The 19722-nt window shown below is 31.8% G+C and overlaps 1 protein-coding gene across 10 annotated transcripts in view; it reads left to right on the top strand.

Annotated features, from left to right (window-relative positions):
- The window catches only part of LOC145296756 (adhesion G protein-coupled receptor L4-like), a 700831-nt gene that overhangs the window by 602609 nt on the left and 78500 nt on the right, over nt 1-19722 (top strand). For all 10 annotated transcript variants that reach the window (XM_080142799.1, XM_080142801.1, XM_080142796.1 and 7 more), the window contains 8 exons: nt 450-547; nt 2746-2946; nt 5228-5411; nt 9615-9752; nt 10420-10733; nt 13505-13551; nt 13743-13866; nt 15725-15828. In XM_080142799.1, the coding sequence (XP_079998925.1) occupies nt 450-547; nt 2746-2946; nt 5228-5411; nt 9615-9752; nt 10420-10733; nt 13505-13551; nt 13743-13866; nt 15725-15828 (1210 nt within the window). The remainder of the gene's footprint in view (nt 1-449; nt 548-2745; nt 2947-5227; nt 5412-9614; nt 9753-10419; nt 10734-13504; nt 13552-13742; nt 13867-15724; nt 15829-19722) is intronic.

Here is a 19722-nt window from a genome sequence, read left to right on the forward strand (position 1 = left end):
TTGTCCTTTATTATAATTATGGAGCTCATTCCAACCAGTACAAATGGATGAGTATGAAATAGCTCATCATATTCAATTTCATATCCATCTTCCATGCTTGCATACATTGTACGGCTTTAAGAAATTCAAAAATAACTTATTTCTGGCCATGGATTTATGTCTGAGGAATTAATGTTTTTACCCAATTTTTCGATATTTGTTGTCTGAAGGGTCGAGCTTCAAAACGATACCGATCTCGTGAAAATCTATCGCCTCTGTCGAAAGTTTTAGATATACATACATACATACATTTAAATAGGCAGGTGAGATTAATATTATAGATCTTGTTTTATGTTTATTTCAATATTGAAATGAGATAAAGTTCTTGGCATCATTTTTCTTCTGATGAAATATTTCTGCGATCTCTATCTGGAAATATGTTTGAATCTAATACATTAATCTTTCCTCAGGTATTGCAAAATGGGAATGTGGTCAAGACGATTGGATTGGTAATGTGCCCAATTACACAGACTGTGTGGCTCCTTGGCTGCAGGACATTGCAAATACTGTAAGTACTATTTAATCAGAAGAGACAGCTTTTAGGTTACCTTTCATCTTGAAATGTGATCACGTTGTCAGTCTATACAAGTAGTGATGATCATGTTAATGTTTTTTCTATAAGTAATGTTATGCTTCTGGAATAATGCTGTTTTAGTAGGAATGCTAAAACTTTATTGGTAGTTTTAGAATTACCAGTATTCTAACTGTTCTGAAATGAGAACAGATCAATTTTTTTTTTTACGTCATCTCTTTTTTTTTTTTTTTTTTTTTTTTTTACCTCCTCTTTTCTCTCCCCCCCGTCTTCCCCCCCCCCCGTCTTTCCCCTCCCTCGTCTTTTTTTTCCCTCGTCTTTTTTCCCCCCCCCGTCTTTTTTTCCCCCCCGTCTTTTTTTTCCCCCGTCTTTTTTTTTCCCCCGTCTTTTTTTTTTCCCCCGTCTTTTTTTTTTCCCCCGTCTTTTTTTTTTCCCCCGTCTTTTTTTTTTCCCCCGTCTTTTTTTTTTCCCCCGTCTTTTTTTTTTCCCCCGTCTTTTTTTTTTCCCCCCGTCTTTTTTTTTTCCCCCCGTCTTTTTTTTTTTCCCCCGTCTTTTTTTTTTTCCCCCGTCTTTTTTTTTTCCCCCCCGTCTTTTTTTTTTTCCCCCGTCTTTTTTTTTTTCCCCCCCCCGTCTTTTTTTCCCCCCCCCGTCTTTTTTTTCCCCCCCGTCTTTTTTTTCCACCCCGTCTTTTTTTTCCACCCCGTCTTTTTTTTTCCCCCCCGTCTTTCCCCCCCCCCCCCCGTCTTTTTTTTCCCCCCAGTCTTTTTTTTCCCCCAGTCTTTTTTTTTCCCCCCAGTCTTTTTTTTTCCCCCAGTCTTTTTTTTCCCCCGTCTTTCCCCCCCCCGTCTTTTTTTTTCCCCCGTCTTTTTTTTCCCCCCCGTCTTTTTTTTCCCCCCCGTCTTTTTTTCCCCCCCGTCTTTTTTTTCCCCCGTCTTTATTTTTCCCTCGTCTTTATTTTTCCCTCGTCTTTATTTTTCCCTCGTCTTTATTTTTCCCTCGTCTTTATTTTTCCCTCGTCTTTTTTTTTTCCCTCGTCTTTTTTTTTTCCCTCGTCTTTTTTTTCCCTCGTCTTTTTTTTCCCTCGTCTTTTTTTTTCCCCTCGTCTTTTTTTTTCCCTCGTCTTTTTTTTTCCCTCGTCTTTTTTTTTCCCTCGTCTTTTTTTTTCCCTCGTCTTTTTTTTTCCCCTCGTCTTTTTTTTTCCCCTCGTCTTTTTTTTTCCCCTCGTCTTTTTTTTTCCCCTCGTCTTTTTTTTTCCCCTCGTCTTTTTTTTTCCCCTCGTCTTTTTTTTTCCCTCGTCTTTTTTTTTCCCTCGTCTTTTTTTTCCCTCGTCTTTTTTTTTCCCTCGTCTTTTTTTTTCCCTCGTCTTTTTTTTTCCCTCGTCTTTTTTTTTCCCTCGTCTTTTTTTTTCCCTCGTCTTTTTTTTTCCCTCGTCTTTTTTTTTCCCTCGTCTTTTTTTTTCCCTCGTCTTTTTTTTTCCCTCGTCTTTTTTTTTCCCTCGTCTTTTTTTTTCCCTCGTCTTTTTTTTTCCCTCGTCTTTTTTTTTCCCTCGTCTTTTTTTTTCCCTCGTCTTTTTTTTTCCCTCGTCTTTTTTTTTCCCTCGTCTTTTTTTTTCCCTCGTCTTTTTTTTTCCCTCGTCTTTTTTTTTCCCTCGTCTTTTTTTTTCCCTCGTCTTTTTTTTTCCCTCGTCTTTTTTTTTCCCTCGTCTTTTTTTTTCCCTCGTCTTTTTTTTTCCCTCGTCTTTTTTTTTCCCTCGTCTTTTTTTTTCCCTCGTCTTTTTTTTTCCCTCGTCTTTTTTTTTCCCTCGTCTTTTTTTTTCCCTCGTCTTTTTTTTCTTTTTTTCTTTTTTTTTTTTTTTAAGAATTTCACTCAGATATATATAAAATACATATCACATTAAATATTACATAAATTAACAATGTCTACTCATTGTTGCAATGTAGGAAGTTTTGTATGCTATAAAAGATATCTTAAGCCAATTTCAAACAATATTTTTTATTCTGAATTCATGATATTCAGGAAAAGTATCTTTAATAAAAAAACAAATTGTTTGCAGCATTTTTTTCTCTTTTTTTAATTAAAATGAGATTTTTTTTTTCTGTTACTTTAAGTCAAATTCTAAAACCAATTTTGATTATTGATTCCGTTCATTTTTTATCAAAATATTTCTTCGACAGGTTAATTATACTAAGCCTCAGAATTCAATGAGCGAATTATCGCGGTCTATGAAGATTTCCAAACTTGGTTCAGGTGATATCATCAAAACCACAAAAGAAATCATTCCTGAATTGACCAAAATCCTTCAAAATGAAGTGGAAAAACCAGGTGGAAAACCTAATTCCAGGCCTAAAATAGATGCAGTTACTAATTTTACTGAGGTGAGTATTAAAATTTTTTTTTTGTTTTTATTTGATTTCAGTACCTCCTTTGTGGAAATTGATACTTAATAGTTTGATGTAGTTTATGTGACACATTTTGTAGAAAATAAAAAAAATTATAGAAGGCAATTAATAATATGGAAATGTGCTGTAGGAGGTCAGAACTGAAAACAAAGCAAAAATATTTAGTTTAAACTTTTTTAATTAAAAAAAAATTTTGTATAAAATTATTCAAAATTTGTTTCACTTTGACCTTCATCTGGTCAGTTTTACTTCTATCCAATACATTTCCATCTTTTATATAAATTGTTTATATAAATGACATTTAACAGATTGTTCAATATTACTTCAATCTATAAATCGAATTCATTGATTTTATTTTGAAATCACTGATCAGATATTTTTTTAATTTTATATTTCATCAGTTTTCAGAAATAAAACTAATTCCATCTATATATCTATAAAAGTGAAATTGTCTGTCTGTTTGCATACATTTCCCTATTAAATAACTGTCAATTTTCGGCCTACAGACGTGAGATTTGACATAAAGGGTATTGAGATTTGGGAAAATCTATTTAATCAGTTTTCGGCCAGAAATTTGGCTGTTAAAGGGTCAAAGTTCAACGATTTTACCTTTTGAAATCTCTACCAAACTCCTGACAATTTTGGGTCTAAACACTTGAAATTTTAGATGTAAGTAACTTGGACATGGGTCAAACATTTAAATTTGATTTGAGCCCAAAACAAATGTTAAGGGGTCAAAATTGGGATCAAAGTTTTAAAAAAATCGACCTCTGCAGTCTCTACCAACTTTTCTCTATGGTTAAGGGAGCCTATTATATACTTTTTAATATATATATGTATGCTCATAAAGTTATGAACAGTATATAGGGCCTGAGCAAAGCCAGGCTCAACTGCTAGTGTGTTATAATTAAGCAAAATTCACTTTTACAATCAAATATCTTCATCAGATATGAAAGTTTTTTTTCATGAAAATGTAATGCCTGTAAGTAGGAATTTTTTCTTTTTATATAGTTGTGTTTATGCCGTGGCTTTAATAAAATGGTTGCTCTGAGAGCCAAACTAATCCCAGAATTGCAATTGACACCTTCAATCTAATTTCCTAATTGATATCAGAAGTTTTGTTTTTTTTAAACTTATTTTTAAACATGTCAGAATAATATTGGAAACAAATCTTTTGTCATTTTTAGCATTATTGTTTCACTTGATTGAACAACATTATCTAAAGCAAGAAAAAATAGGTTAATCTTATTTGTCATCTTTAAATTTTTTATTATTGGAACCTTTTTTTTATTATTGGAACTTTTCTTTATTTTACAGAATCAAACTATTTTTTTTAGATCTATGGTGATATCCCTACACCAAACTCATAACAAAAAAAACAAAAAAACAATACTTTCATCTATTAAATGGCTGATGACCCATTGTCACACTTTTGCATCCCTATGCCTGTTTTACAAAACCTTAAACTCGTAGCACTTGTCCCTCTTTGACTTACCTACTCTCAACAAACAGCAAAATCCCACCCTTTGTCTGTTAAGGTCTCTACTTCTACTGTAATGATTTCTTCCCTCAAGACTTAATAATTCCCTCCGTTTCCTGCTTTCTTAACTATACTAAGATGCAGAAGTTTAAATGTAATGTAAACAGATCTCGCTTCTCAACTCCCCATGGTCCTCTGTTACTAATGATCCCAAATTAGTAGCCCCTAACATTACAAGTGACAATATGCATTGTTTGGGGGTGAAAAAGACTTTTAGAAAGTTATTAATTATTCCAGGTTAATATTGTTCAAAGGTGAAACCTTCAACGAGTTTAACAATGTTTATACAAAAGTGCTCAATACCAAAGTAGAGCAAGATATAATTTTTACTTATTTTTTGACATAAACATTTAAGTATCGCTACACATTCATGAGTATATTTCAGTCAACTAGTTATAAATAACTAGACTTCATTAGGCGATGCTGCTGCTTTTACAGAAGCTAATTCCTTAATCACCTAAATGTTTATGTAAAAAAAAAATAAAAAGCTAATTTAATATATAATTAAATATAAAATTAAAATTCTTTCTGCATATAACTAAAAATAAGCAAAAATAAAACAAAGTATCATTATTGAATACCTGATAAGGCCAGATACCTATAGCTAGTGATAAGCATATACTAAAATTTTTTATTTCATTTTTATTTCATTTTTATTTGTTTTTGTTTTTATTTATCTTTTTTTTTTTCTTTTTTTTTTTTTTTTTTTTTCTTAAGGGTTTTATCAGTGTTGGTAGTGCCATGTTACAGCCTAACCAGCAAGATGGGTGGAATGAAATGCCACCTGAGGAGCGTTCAAGGGTTGCAACCACTTTGACCAAAACAATGGAAAGTACGGCTTATGAAATAGCCTCCCTTTTAAATATGACGTCTCAAATAGAAATTGCAACTGATAATATCAGTGAGTATTTTTTTTTTTTTTCTTCATTCATCTTTTTTAAACCTTTTGCTTCATCTTTTCATGATTTATTGTCTGTAATGTTCTAAAACTTGTTCTTTAGTTCCTGTATACACCTACTGTTTCCACAAACATAACATCTGACGGTTGTTTTTACTGTTGCAAGACTCAAGACTATTTTTGTGCTAACTTTTTTTTTAAACTCCAAGAGAACTTTATATCTTTTTTGAGCCAAACACCTCCGCAATATTGTGATTTAGGAAAGTCCATTTTTTTTTTTTTTTTTTTTGTAAAATTAACAAGCATCTTAAAACTGTTTCATCTATGAATTTTTTTTTTCGTTGCTCATACACACATATTTCGTATTTTGTGTACAGAAAGTTAAATGAGACAAGTCATTGGTACCGTCGGTTTCAAGCCCAATAATTAAGACCGTTTAAAATATCCATATCAAGCTCTCTTCAGCCAATACTTATCGGTTTTATAACCAGAAGTGGAATATATATATATATATATATACCTCATGAGTTCACATTTAACTCTCGTTCTGCTTATTTATCGGATGATGATGATGATGATGATTTCATTAACTATAAAATTTGAATTATTTTATTTTAAAATCTAATTTCGATTAAAATTTTTTTTTTATATATATATATATATATATATATATATATATAACAATTTTAATTTGAAACCAATTTAATTCAAAAATCTAATTTTATTTATTTTTTTTTTTTTAAATATAAAAATTCAAACTTAAAATTTATATCAATATCGGTTAAAAATGTAAAATTTCATTTAATTATATCCAATTACGTTTAAAAATTTCGAAATCCTTTTAAAAATTTCTTTAAAAATTTCAACTCGTAAGGTGTGTGTGTGTGTATATATATATATATATATATATATATATATATATTCCACTTCCGGTTACAAAATAGATGAGTGTTGACTGAAGAAAGCTTGATATGGATATCTTAAACGGTCCTAATTATCGGGCTTGAAACAGACGGTACCAATGACTTGTTTCATCTAACAACTTTCTGTATACAAAATATAAATACACTCTTATTTTCGGATTTTCCTTTTTAATTGAGCACTGCTGGATTTCTTTTTCCAAAAAAAAAATAATCATATATATACTAGAAAAAGTACCCGTCATTGGCTGGGTTTAAAAACAGCCTACAGAAAATGGACTCTGATTTATGAAAGTATGATAGGTTATGAAAAGGAAGGGTTGTAAAGAGATAGCTTCGAATTTGGGGGTATCAAAACCAAAGCAAAATATGCAAGTAAAAATAAAATAGATACACCCCATAATTTATTATACCATACCTGTTCACACTGGAACACTTATCACAATATTTTGTGGATCTATATTAAAAAACCTTGTTAAACTTTTTGACATATTTCCATTCTATGGAGGTCAGGGGCGAACAAACACCCCATAATTATACCATATTTCTTCAAACTGAAACATGATTATCAAAGTATACTTATGCAGATAGATATGAAAAGTCTTTATTAAAGTTTGTGCCTATTTCCATTCTATGGAGGCCAGGCGCGAATGCAGATCCCACAATTTTATTATACCATCCCTATTTAAGTTAAAACATACTTATCAAAGTATTCTTATGTACATCTATATCAAAAACACTTGTAAACGTTTTTTTAAATTTTTTATTTCCATACTTTGTGGACCAGGCACGAACGCAGACCCCACAATTGTAATGAATCACCGTTCTGCCAGATCAAACATACCCATTCCTGTGTCTCGATACATCTATCATTATATGTAATCAGTTTTTTAAAATAGTCAACCATATATGAGCCTATTCGTGACCACACGCACACACCTTCAGTTTTATATATATATATATATATATATTCACACATGTGCATACATATATTTATTTTTAATTTCTTCTCCCTACTTTCTTTTTTTAAAAATCAAAATGCCATCGTTCGCCCCTGATGAGGATGGCGAAAGAAGTCTTGGGTTTAAAAGAACTCTCTTCTACGTCATCCATATATATTTATTTATAGATTCACTTACATACATTCACATCCAAGTGTAGTATCTGTTCCTCAGATGCTACACTTCAATTTCTTGTTCTGTTAGTGGAGAAATCCTTCACGACAGACAATTTTTATTTTTTGTTCCTTTTTTCCACATTAAAAAACCACCCTGGTGTCTAACTCTGTCCCATGGGGAGACATTGTAAATAGGAACTATACACACACACACACACATATATAGTCGCACATGTGTACATACATGTATATGCATGTGTGTGTATGTATATATGTGTGTGTGTGTCTCATATACATACAATCTCCAGTATTTATGAAATGTAAAAAAAAAAAAAAATTTGTTAGTGTAGATAAAAACTTGTCCCAAAGTTATGTAAGTTTTGATTTCTATCAGACATCATTAAAATATGGAGGAAGTAGATTTTAATTTTCTTTTATATATTTTTTCAAGGCGAAATATTTTTATTTAGATGTTGAAAAGAAATCTAGGGTTATATCTAAGGAATTCTCCAACATATAAGATGAACCTGTCTGCCTTTGAATAGAAGTGTGGCATACTGGTTAGCAGATAAAGTTGTCAAGCGGCTTGAAATAGCATCCGTTTTATGTTCTCTTATGTACAAAATAGCAACTCGTCTTTAACTGATTGTTTATAAAGTGGGACATAGAGATATTTCACATTTGGAGCAGGTACTATAATGGGGTCTTTTGAGTCGGGTCTTAATCAGTAGGCTTGGCTTTATTATTTTTATAATAAACTTGCTTATACCTGCTTCTTAAGCAGTGTTTGCTACAATACCTAGGTATGTCAGTTTCCATCTGTACTTAGCTGCTACGATTTCATAGCTATTACAAAGAAAAATATCTTATATTTCATGGAAAAACCCTGCTACTTAATAGCATGTAATTAAGATGAATTAATTTACATATTGTTTTTTTATAGTTAAATACATTTTTTTGTTTATGTTCCACCCTTATAATAAAAAGATGTACACTTCTTTCATCCATTGATTTTTTTTTTTTTTTTTTTTTTAATCACATTTCTTTGCAAATAACTGTTACGCATCCTACTAGTTACAAATAAAACAATTTTCTACAGCGTGCAGGTGTAATTTTGGCAAATTTCGATAAACATGAGGCCTTTAATGGATTGGGTGTTTTGGCAAGCAACAACTAATGCAGGCAGTTTGACAAGCTTCAGCAATTCTGAGCATGAATAAAAATGTTTCCCCAAAAAAGAAACGCAAATCTGTAGACCTGTCCACGTACATTAGAAACGTAGAAATCAAAAAGGTGCTTCAAGTTGTTGTAGAGATGGTGAACGATTTTGTGTTTGCTAAATCAGTTCACTGTTTTGATTCTGGTACTTCTGCATTTATCGACCCCGCGATTTCTACAAAATTATTCCGGTGTGCCTGACAGATGACAGGAAGAACAGGAAACGGTCAATAAGCAGTTTTCTGGATATTAAGACATTATTTTTTTTCCAATGTATTACTTAATGAATTTCAGTGGTGATCATCATTCTTAACATGGGGGTGGGGGGACAATTTGTGTGTGTTTTTTCAAGTAAGGCTCACCCAGCCATTTCCGATTATTCCCTGCCAGGCACACATAAGTAACTTTGTGGAAATTGCGGGTCAATAAATGCAGAGCCCCCTCCCTCATTGTAATATAACTTCCTATTCCACAGGCTTTTAGAACTCTCTTCTTACTGACGGTTTTCCTCCTACCTATAACTTTTGTCTTTTCGAGACCAAGGACTGAAGCTATTAGTGATTTTAACTACCCCCCCCCCCAATTTTTAAAAAACTGTGTAACCACAAGACTAAAAAAAACAAAATACACTCATGGTTAATAAGATGGATAGATTAACTGTTGAATACTATGAGAGGGTTGAAAACCTTCATATGTCATCCACGCGAAAAAAACCGGCAATTCTTCATGGAACATAAGAACTAAGGAAAAAAATGTGGGGAAACGAGTTATGAATCTGGCTGAAAATAAATCGACTCTTTACTCTTCGTAAGCATTGTGAAATGAATATTACAACTGTTTTTCCTACAATTTTTTTTTCATTCACAATTAAAATAAAGTATTTGCAATGGATAACTAATTTTTTATTTTTCCTTAGAAAACAAAATGATTGTCTATTTGTGTTTCTTGCAGAACTTGAAATAGCTGTCGCCGAAGTCGGTAACACAAATGACATGAGACTGCCATCCACTCCCTACACACATTCCTCAAGGGAACCTTCAAATTTTATCACCATTCCTAAAGAAAATTTGGTTGCAAATTCTAAAAACGGTAAGTTATATTTCGTTTAAATGATTCGCTAAATAATTTTTTTTTATTGCTCCACGCAAGTGAGACATACCTTTGGTCGAAGCAGTTGACATTAGTTATTTATTAATGTCCAAATAGCTGACTAGCTACACATATAGATTTCACTGTACACCTCAATAAGAATCAGCTACACTAAAATTCTAAATGAGAAGTCACTGAAGTTATAAGAGTATCCAAAATGTTATGTAGGTATTTAATAAGGCTGATTGCAATGCAAAAAAAAATCTGGTGTTGAGGAGATAAACAAAACCAAATTAAACTGTGGTATTCTATTAATCCCTAACTGTGCATCGAATAGATACCATATTACTTAGTTTGCTGCATCTTATAAGAAAGGTCCATACACAATTTCACCCAGATTAGCACGGTAGTTTCTGAGAAAACCTCTAAAATAAATATTGTATGTTAGTGACTAATCCCTAACTGTGCATTGAATACCATAATAGTTCATTTGCTGCACCTTATCATAAAGGTCAATACAAAATTTCACCCAGATTAGCACAGTAGTTCCTGAGAAAAAGTGGAACAAATAGACAAACAAATATAACAAAGATTAAACTTTTTATTTTTTGTTTTATTTTACTCGCGTTTTTCATCTGTTACTTTTTTCTATTTTCCATCCTTATAGGAATGGTGCGCGTGGTTTGTATGCTCTACAACAACTTGGGTGAATTACTCAAAGAAATTACCAAAGAACAAGATGAACCGGAAAAAAAATCAAACTATGATAATTCCGAAATTCATCATGGGAAATTTTCCAAAACTCCCCAACTGAGCGTACAACAGGAAGAGAATGCTAATGAGATCCTGGCTGCCGAAATCCCCGAAAATACAGAAGCGGTACAGAAAGTCAACACAAAGATTTTATCAGTGTCCATGACTCATACGCATAATTATCTTCCCCTTGAGAAACCAGTGGTGTTTGTTTTAAAACATAATCAAGTAAGTATTAAAAATTCTACTTATTAAAAAGTGTTGCAACGTTGCACGTTTTGTTAATTTACAGTCCCTCTTCTTTTTTTAAATGAGATTTTTTTTTTTTTGAAGGCGAATACATGTACCCATCTTGAAGACTAAATTTAAGTGAAGAATGGGGAATCTGATTTTGCATATAAATTTAACATAAAATTATAAATTTTCAGGGCAGATAATGTTTTAATAACTAAACATATATTTTCTATTGCACTCTGTTCGTGCTTGTAACCATTATATTACATTTTCATAAAGGGAGATAATCCTGTTTAATAAAACAGGAATTGCTTCCCTTGATCACCTACATTTATTATCTTTAGTTGTTCCAAATTTTCTAAGCACAGTTTGTGTTTCTGGATGGGTGTTTTTTTTTTTTTGTTAGTTTTATTTTCACTACTGAAAAACATGTTATAAATGAAATATTGATATTTAGGAAAAATGGATTTTTTATATTATATAAAAAGCCACAAATTACCTTTAGTATGTTTGTATGTACGCACATTTTTTTTTTTTTTTTTTTTATTTTAAAATTTTTTGTACTGATTGTTCCTATTACTTGCCTCCCCATGAGGCAGACACAAGGCCGGTTCTTAATGTGGGGGAAAATCCAGCTTCTCAAAAAAGGGACCACACTGGATAGGAACAAAAATAAATTCTCAGTCTAGAAGGATCTCTCCTTCTCTGACCGAGGACAGAAAAGATGAACTGCAACATCAGAACAGATACTACACTTTGTTCTTAGATAAAAGGCCACTTGTGATTAAGGAAGAGCATTTTTATTTAATTTTTTTCATACTAATTTTAGAGTAGTCCTGGATATGATCTTAAACTATGTCCGATGGTTAGGCCCTAGCTTGCGGGCTTTGGGGAGTGTGGAGCCACCCTTTAATTGCCATTGCTCCCAGGTCCGCTCTGACCCAGAGTGGTAGTACCTGTTAGGGTCCCAACTATGGGTTATATAGAAACCGATTTGAAAAAAAAACAAATATATTCTATTAAAAAATTTTTTTTCAAAATCACTGGATTCAGCATTAAATAACCTGAAATGGGTTGATATGCCATAAAACAAAGCAAACCAAATAAAATTTGATCAGGTACATTAATTATTAGTTATGATAAGCATATGGTTCAGTTAGTTTACCCATAGTACCTACTTTTTGAAGTCAAGAAAAGTATTTTTTAATACATGTTAATTATTTCTTTTAACCGTGTTAACTATTTTTTAACTGCATGTTAACTTTTTTTTTTTTTTTTAACTGTGTGTTAATTATTTTTTTAGCTGCGTTCATTATTTTTCAGCATAAAAGAAATGCCTATATGTTACTCCTTTCACGAAACCCATAATTTATTTCCCTTAAAAAAAAAAAAATTGGCTATGTTTTTAAAAATGCTCTTCAGTCAGATAATTACCACCTAGTTGATCAGATCTAAGTGATCATTTTATGTTAAATTTATATGCGAAAGTAATACTGCACTCTAAAGTTTTAAATATTTTGGAGGGTTTTATTTATATTTTAAGATTTCGGGCTATTTGCATATAATTGCCTTAAAAAGGGGAGGATTCAATTGAGGGGGAGTAATTAGCATATCAGTCTTATATAGTGAAATAGGTATACCTTTTCTTTATTTGTATAACACTTACAAAAATTGAAACTTATCAGTAAACTGTGACGAATTAATTAATCAAGGGAAACAATTCCTATTTTATTATACAGGATTATCTCCTTTTATAAAAATGTGATCTTATCTAACGCAAACAGTTTAGTATGCCATGTTGAAGTTTGGTAAGGGCTACAGTATCGCTTTGACTAATTGTCTTGTGAAGGGAATTAATCCATATTTTCGCTCCATCTGTCAATTAAATAGTAGGGTATACTAGGCTCATAACACTTATTAGTTTAAAAAGTTTAGGTGGATAATCATAAATATTTTAATGGTAGGTGTGCCAACAAACTACAAGCTCTTATATTCTCTCAATGTAAATACCCCCCCACAAACCCGATAAGTAGCAAAATCCCACCCCTACATACCAGAAATCTTCAGATGCCAGAAAGCCTTCCACTCCAATAGTATCTACCCTAGGATTGGTAGACTTTGGAATTCCCTCCTGGGTTCCCACTTCCATGATGGTACTGACATGCAGAAGTTCAAGTGTTATGTAAACAAACATCTTCCTACTCAACTCCCTACATAGTATCCCTGCAAATTATGTCCCAGATAGTACATCAAAGTGGCACTGTGCCTTCTTTGGGGTAAAATTGCGATTTTTAAAAAAAAAAGAAGTTCCTATTGACTACCTCATAAGGGTAGTTAGATACAAGGTCCGTTTTTAATGTGGAAAAAATCCAGCACCTCAAAAGAGTGATTCTAGGTTTGTACGAAAAATAAAAATAGCCTCAGCTTAGAATTTATTCTTCACTGTCCAAGGACAGAAGAGATAAAATGTATTATCACTACATTTTACTACTCTTTGCAAAAAGATAAGGAAGCTTAAAACCTCTTTATCTTTTCGCTGGATTCAAGTAATGCTGGTTCAGTAGAAGTGCGGTTCAGAAATGCACAACACACGCATGCATACTAACGGGGGAGGGGGTAATTTTTTATTTTCCCTGCTCCTCATATTTTTCAAGATTTTCTATATTAACAGAACAGGCATAAATTTTGTATTATTAGACAAAGATTTACTGTTTGTCATATTTTATTTAATATATATATATATATATATTTTCTGCCCATTTTAGGAGGAGCTTACAAAAAATCCACAATGTGTCTACTGGGATTATACATCGTAAGTTGCTATCTTTTTTTCCTTTTTTTTTTTTCTCTTGCACAGACATTTTCATTAACACTTCTCACCAAATAAAAAAATTTAATTCTGAAATATTTTGTTTTTGAAAAGAAAATTGGTCTTTAAGAAATTGAATTTGCTTTTAAAGCAGATAAGATTGTAAAGATAATTTATTTTTCTGCTTGTTGTAGATCAATGGATGGCCATTGGTCAACGGAAGGTTGCACTTTATTATCCACAAATAACACTCACACAACCTGCGAATGCAACCATCTTACTAGTTTTGCTGTACTTATGGATTTCATAGGGACAAAGGTAAGTCTTTGATTTTTATTTTCGTACGGAAAATCTCTCCATCAATACTAAAAAAAAGTCAGCAATTATGGTATCTTTTTTTTTTTTAATTTATTTTCTATGATTTTCATTTCATCAGATTAGAATCCAATAAATTCATTTTTGTGACAATCAAAAGTATGTAAAGAATTTTTTTTCTTTTCAATAATTTTGATATATCTTGTGAAAAGCTCTTTCGTTTGAAAGAGCTAAGTGACCTTGACTACAGTATCCAAATAATGATCTAGTGATTCACCTTAATGAACAAACGTTCATCATTGGAGCTGGTAATATCTTTAAGTGTGAGGTTTATATAGGAAAAATGGCAACTTACCTAAATAGCGTGCGTGTGCTTTGTAAGGTTCGGTCGCTTGTCAAGGAAAAAAAAAAAAAAAAAAAAAAATGGCATCTCGCAGTTGCTTTTGTACTTGACAATCATGCATGAGTAACGCAGACCCTTGACGTCTCCATGCAAATGAGACAATACCACAGGTGTAAAAGGAATATGTGAAGGGAACATGAGGTGGAGTTGGAAGAAGGCAGGTTACAGAGACTGACACGTGCAACACTGTTTAAGTAGAAAAACCATGGATTGAAAAGATCAAAACTATATTTAAACTGACTTTCAAACTAGAATGGTGTATCTTCCGATAGCTTTCCCAGCTCAAATCCCAGTTTATATTTGTGGCGTGGCTCAACCAACCAATCGTGTTATGAGGAACCCGCATGTACTTGTATTCATTAAATTTCAACCTTTATTTTCTTGAAATCGTATAAAAAGAAATAAAAACTTAAGTGAAAGAATCAATATTAAGTTAATTGCTTAATCAAGCTTGTGCGTATATATATATATTTATATAGATTTATATTTATTTATATTTATATAGATTTATATATATATATAATCTCTAAAGAGAGACAGTGATCCACGTTTTTGCTTTATCACAAATCTTTAATATAACAAGACAGCTACATGCTTTAGTTGACAGTGATTCTAAAGTTTTTGCCAGTTTTTGCCTTGTATTAGTGGAGGAACTATTAATCGGAATCTGAAAAATGTGTGCCTATTTTCTGATGCCAGAAACGATTCCTTTATTTTTATTTTTTTTAATTTGATTGTTTAAAACAAAATCTTACACAGCTGATAGTAATAATAAATCGTTAATTTTAAACTACCAGTAAAACTAAAATCTATATATCATCCACTCCCAAAAGTATGGTTTTACGTTTAAGAAAATATATGCATGTTTAACATGCGTTTTTATGGTAATCAGGAAAAATAACATGGTTATAGTTAAATATTTAGAGATTTATAAAGAATCAGAATCAGTAATTTAGTACGGAATCAGTAGTTTTATCAAAATCGGGGGTGGGGGTAATATTGCATTCGTCCCATCACTCTGTGTGTGTGTGTAATATATATATATATATATATAATTACACTCGCTATTTTATTTAAATATTACCTACAGATACTAGTGTTTCAGGCTTATATAATCTTCAGTGTAGGAAACTATAATTACTGTTGGTCGAAGGATTCATACCCGGTTGCAAAGTTCAGCATGATATTCAACCCCTAGTCCAACATCAATTATCATGAGAAAGAAAGAAAATTTAAACTCTAATGTTAAATCGCCAGGACATCAGGACTTACACTGTAAGCTTGGTAATAGTGTTTGATGGCAGAGGCTGGAACATTGCTTTATGCTTAATGACTGCCCAATCCTTGTTTTTAAAAGGACGATAAAATTTTTGTATTAATTGAACAGATATGACAGTTTGAAAAACTGGAATCTTTGCATCCATGTATTTTCAAAACTGCTTTGTTTTCCCTTTTCAGCTCCCATCTCACCATGAACATGCTCTGTATATCATCACCATGGTTGGCTGCATCATTTCGATTATTAGTTTATTCTGCTGCTTTTTCACTTTCTGTTATTTCAGGTAAGTAACACGCAATCACGTAGAAATTACGATTTGACAAAGATTTTTATACATCAATTGATCCGTTCTATTTTTTGTTTTAAATTTTTTTTTTTTTTTTTTTTTGTGGGAGTAGGGGGCACTGCTTATCAAGGCATAAAGGCCACTCAAGGATAATGGTTAATGAATGTCAGGTGGCCAGTGAGACAACACCATGATTGGTTGTGCATAAGTCAGTACTGAGAATCAAAATCAATCCTAAAATGACAAAAGCAAAAGTAGTTTTCAATTTCAATGCTACTGCTGTTTAAGTTTCCTTCATTTTTTTTTTTTTTCCCCTGACTTTAAAATTATAAATGACTTCAGCTGTTTCTGGGATTATTGACTCTGTACCGTAAGTACTAGAATCCTCGGGCTGAACATCCATTCATTATGAGTACCTTTTTTAGGGGGAGGAGGTTGCTGCTTATCAAGGCCCAAAGGCCACTCAAGGATAATGGTTAATAAGTGCCAAATGGCCGGTGAGAAAACACCGTAATGCTCAAACTTTGGTAATGTTTTGTTTATTTAAGAGGAAAGTTTAACAAAAGCTTGTTTAGATTAGACTTGAAAATGTCCATGTTATAGTCAGCTGGGAAGCAGCACAGATGGGTAGTTTTAGGCAAGAAACTTTGCTCATGGAGTTTACATTTATTTTTAGACACAGATAGATAAGAGAAATTGTTGTCAGTTGTGTCTAGACAAGTATCTGCTGTGAATGTTGTATTTTAGTGTGCCTGTCTAGAAGTGCAAGCCATTTTGAGTTTCAGAACAGTTTCAGATGGTTCGCTGTAACACAAGTCCTTGGAGGTGACTTGTTTGTAGTAGACAGTTCCACAGAACAAAATATTCTTACCGTGTCGAAAACCGGGAAAAGAACATGTGAAATTGCTCCAGAAAAGGTTCAATATTTATGAAGCAATTCTGGTTTCTGATTGGTTGGTAGCAGAACGTGAATTAATTTGATTCGTCTGTTCTTAGCAGCATCGTTTATAAATAGAATCGTCTGACTGTGTGGGATCATACCCCATTAACCCAAAATATTGCAACAGCCTGTCTACATCAGCATTTCATAACCTTTTTACCATTTTGCAACCCCCTAAATTTCAATAAACGCTTGTGCAAGAAACGAAATTATATTTCACGTATCTCACATTTTATTTTTGCCATAGTTCATGTAAATGTTTACACATTCCTTTTTAATCACTGGTTTAAGGAAAGATTGGGTGTGTTTCACAATCTACAGAAGTACAAAAAAGTTGTCAAAAAAACAAATATATAACAAAAAAATAAATTATAAAAAGATAAATTTTTAGTGTTTTATTTCCTGTAAAATGTTTATTCGGTTTGAAAAACAAGAATTGAGCATTACATGCAAAAAAAATAAAAATGTCCAAGGTCTTTACATTTTTGAAGTTTTGACAAGGAGTTAAAAATTAAAAAAAAAAAATAAAGCAAAACGGTTGTAGAAACCCACCCAATAAATGTTACCATGACAATGATAGCAAATGTTTTCTTTAGTGACCTTGGCTACTGCAATTTCATTGGCTCAGTATTTAGACACCTGTGTTTCAAGTGAATTGCCCTGAAAATTCTGAGAAAAGCAGTTTTTATTCTGCAAAAGTACCAAAAAACAAATTGCAAATGCATATTCAAGTCCATTATCTTAATCAGCAACCAAATTCTCTAAAACTTGATCATAGTTTTCAAGGCCATTAAATAATCAGTTACAAGTATTAATGGAAAATCTTAAGCCAGTTTTGGAAATGGGCAAAACAGTTAGAATTTGAAAAACCCTGCCAAAATCTTGCCAAATCTTCAGGCATTTTTTGGTTCACTAAAAAATAAATATTGTGGAAGATGGTACAATGAAATATTCTTCAGTATTACAAACCTTATTGCATTTCAAAGAACCTGTTTGTTTGTTTTTTTAATAATGCATTCTTTCATTTTTATGCAAGGCTTTGTTTATCTGTCAGTAACATTTCAGGTTTCACGTTCAGTTTTTCTTTGAAAGACTTCAAGAAATTTGGTGCTTATTTAGAACCACACCTATTTTCAAAAAACAATACAGAAAAATCTTTTAAAACAACTTTGATGTATCTACCATGCAGCAATAATGTCATATTCCAAAAAATCACTAAAATCGATCAAGTGTGTGTGTGTGTGTGTGTGTATATATATATATATATATATATATATATTATGTTTTGATCTGCCATGTTTAATAAGGTGGAGACAATTCAATTGAAACCACAGATCAAAATCTTGTAATGGCTACAATTTCCTATGAAAATTGCTAAAAATCGTGAAAAAAAAAGATTTTCTCTAAAAAAAAGAAAAAAATTATAAATTTACACGATTTTTGGAATGTGACCTCTTCATTCTGTGATGAATATGTACAGCAAAAATTTTTCTGTATTTTACTTTTTATTTTAAATAGGTTGGATTCTAAATAAGCACCAAAATATTTCACCTTAAATTAACCTTTCACCTGCTCGGTATCGTCTGCCATTTTTTAATATTTTTGATGCTTCCACATCTTAAATTACTTTGATCATTTCCGGGACTGACTTATGATTCATTGTCAGTATTCATGACTACCTCCATTAGTACTAAAATCCTCTGGCTCTGCATTCATTACAAATATTGCTTTCAAAAACACAGATTTACTTTTAACAAATCTATATAAATAAAACGGATGTATGTGTGTGTCTGTATGTCTGTAAATATTTACCCGCTAGACTTAAACTACTGGTCACATAACGCTGAAATTAACAGGAAATAGTAATCATACACTAAGGATGGTTTATAGCTATTAAAATCTTTGTTTGGATGGATGAATAACTCTTACAGAAATCAGCAAGTTTAAATGCAAAATGTTCATTTCCACTTGCTGGCATGTTTCTATTAGTTTTACGCATTTGCAAATTCATAGCTTAAAGTGATTTAATTTTCTAACTTATCTGTCGGGTTAGCTCACATGGTAGTGAATGTGACTGGAGTGCTAAATGAGGGAACACGACTGAGGTATTGAATGTATTTGTTTCGATTCTAGCTGATTGCACCCAAAACATTATTTTATAATTTTTTTTAACTTGGAAAAAAAAATCAGTGTTATGTATATGTAAATATTCAATGGAGAATTGAATCTGTAACAATAAATATGAAATCTGCATGAATTAAAATATATTTAAGCGAATTTTATGATCAGCAAAGTTGGGAACTCCTGCTAGTCTTCAAATAAAAAAAAAAAAAAAACTTTTTATACATTTTATTTTATCAGAACTTAGCATGAACTAAGTATTTTTAGTCATGTGACTTTTCATCTGCATGATGATGATGATGATGCATAAATCATTTAAATATGCATGACTTTTTTTTCCTTTTAAACTTAATCGAAATTCAAAAATTTGTATAAAAAGATATATATATATATATATATATATATATATACTTGGTTATGTGTGAACACATAAGCCTTAAAAAGGAAAAATGGCAATTGAGTTTTATGTACAAAACTGAAAGAAATCCACACTCCACATATAAATTATAAAGATAATCTTTTGTGAGGAAAGTTTGTTTCTTTTTGATTCAAAGAGTTTTTGTTTTCAATTTTGAACATAGAATGTTCAAAATATGGATTTCAATCTCCAACCTTCAATTGACTGTGAATAACGATTCAATTCGCATTAGATTTCACACCTCCAAGGGTCAGTGGTAAATTAGATTTCAACCTGACAAGAATTATAAGACTTGTTTGACAAATTCTAAGAACTCTGTGGCCATTTTTTATCTAGGCCATTGTGTCTACACATCAAATGCAAAATCAAATTTGAGTGCAGCATATTTGCAATCTGATAGGGGGAAAAAAAT

The sequence above is a fragment of the Euprymna scolopes genome, chromosome 17, assembly GCF_053919585.1.
Source record: "Euprymna scolopes isolate OS-2025 chromosome 17, ASM5391958v1, whole genome shotgun sequence".
NCBI classification, from domain to species: domain Eukaryota; kingdom Metazoa; phylum Mollusca; class Cephalopoda; order Sepiida; family Sepiolidae; genus Euprymna; species Euprymna scolopes.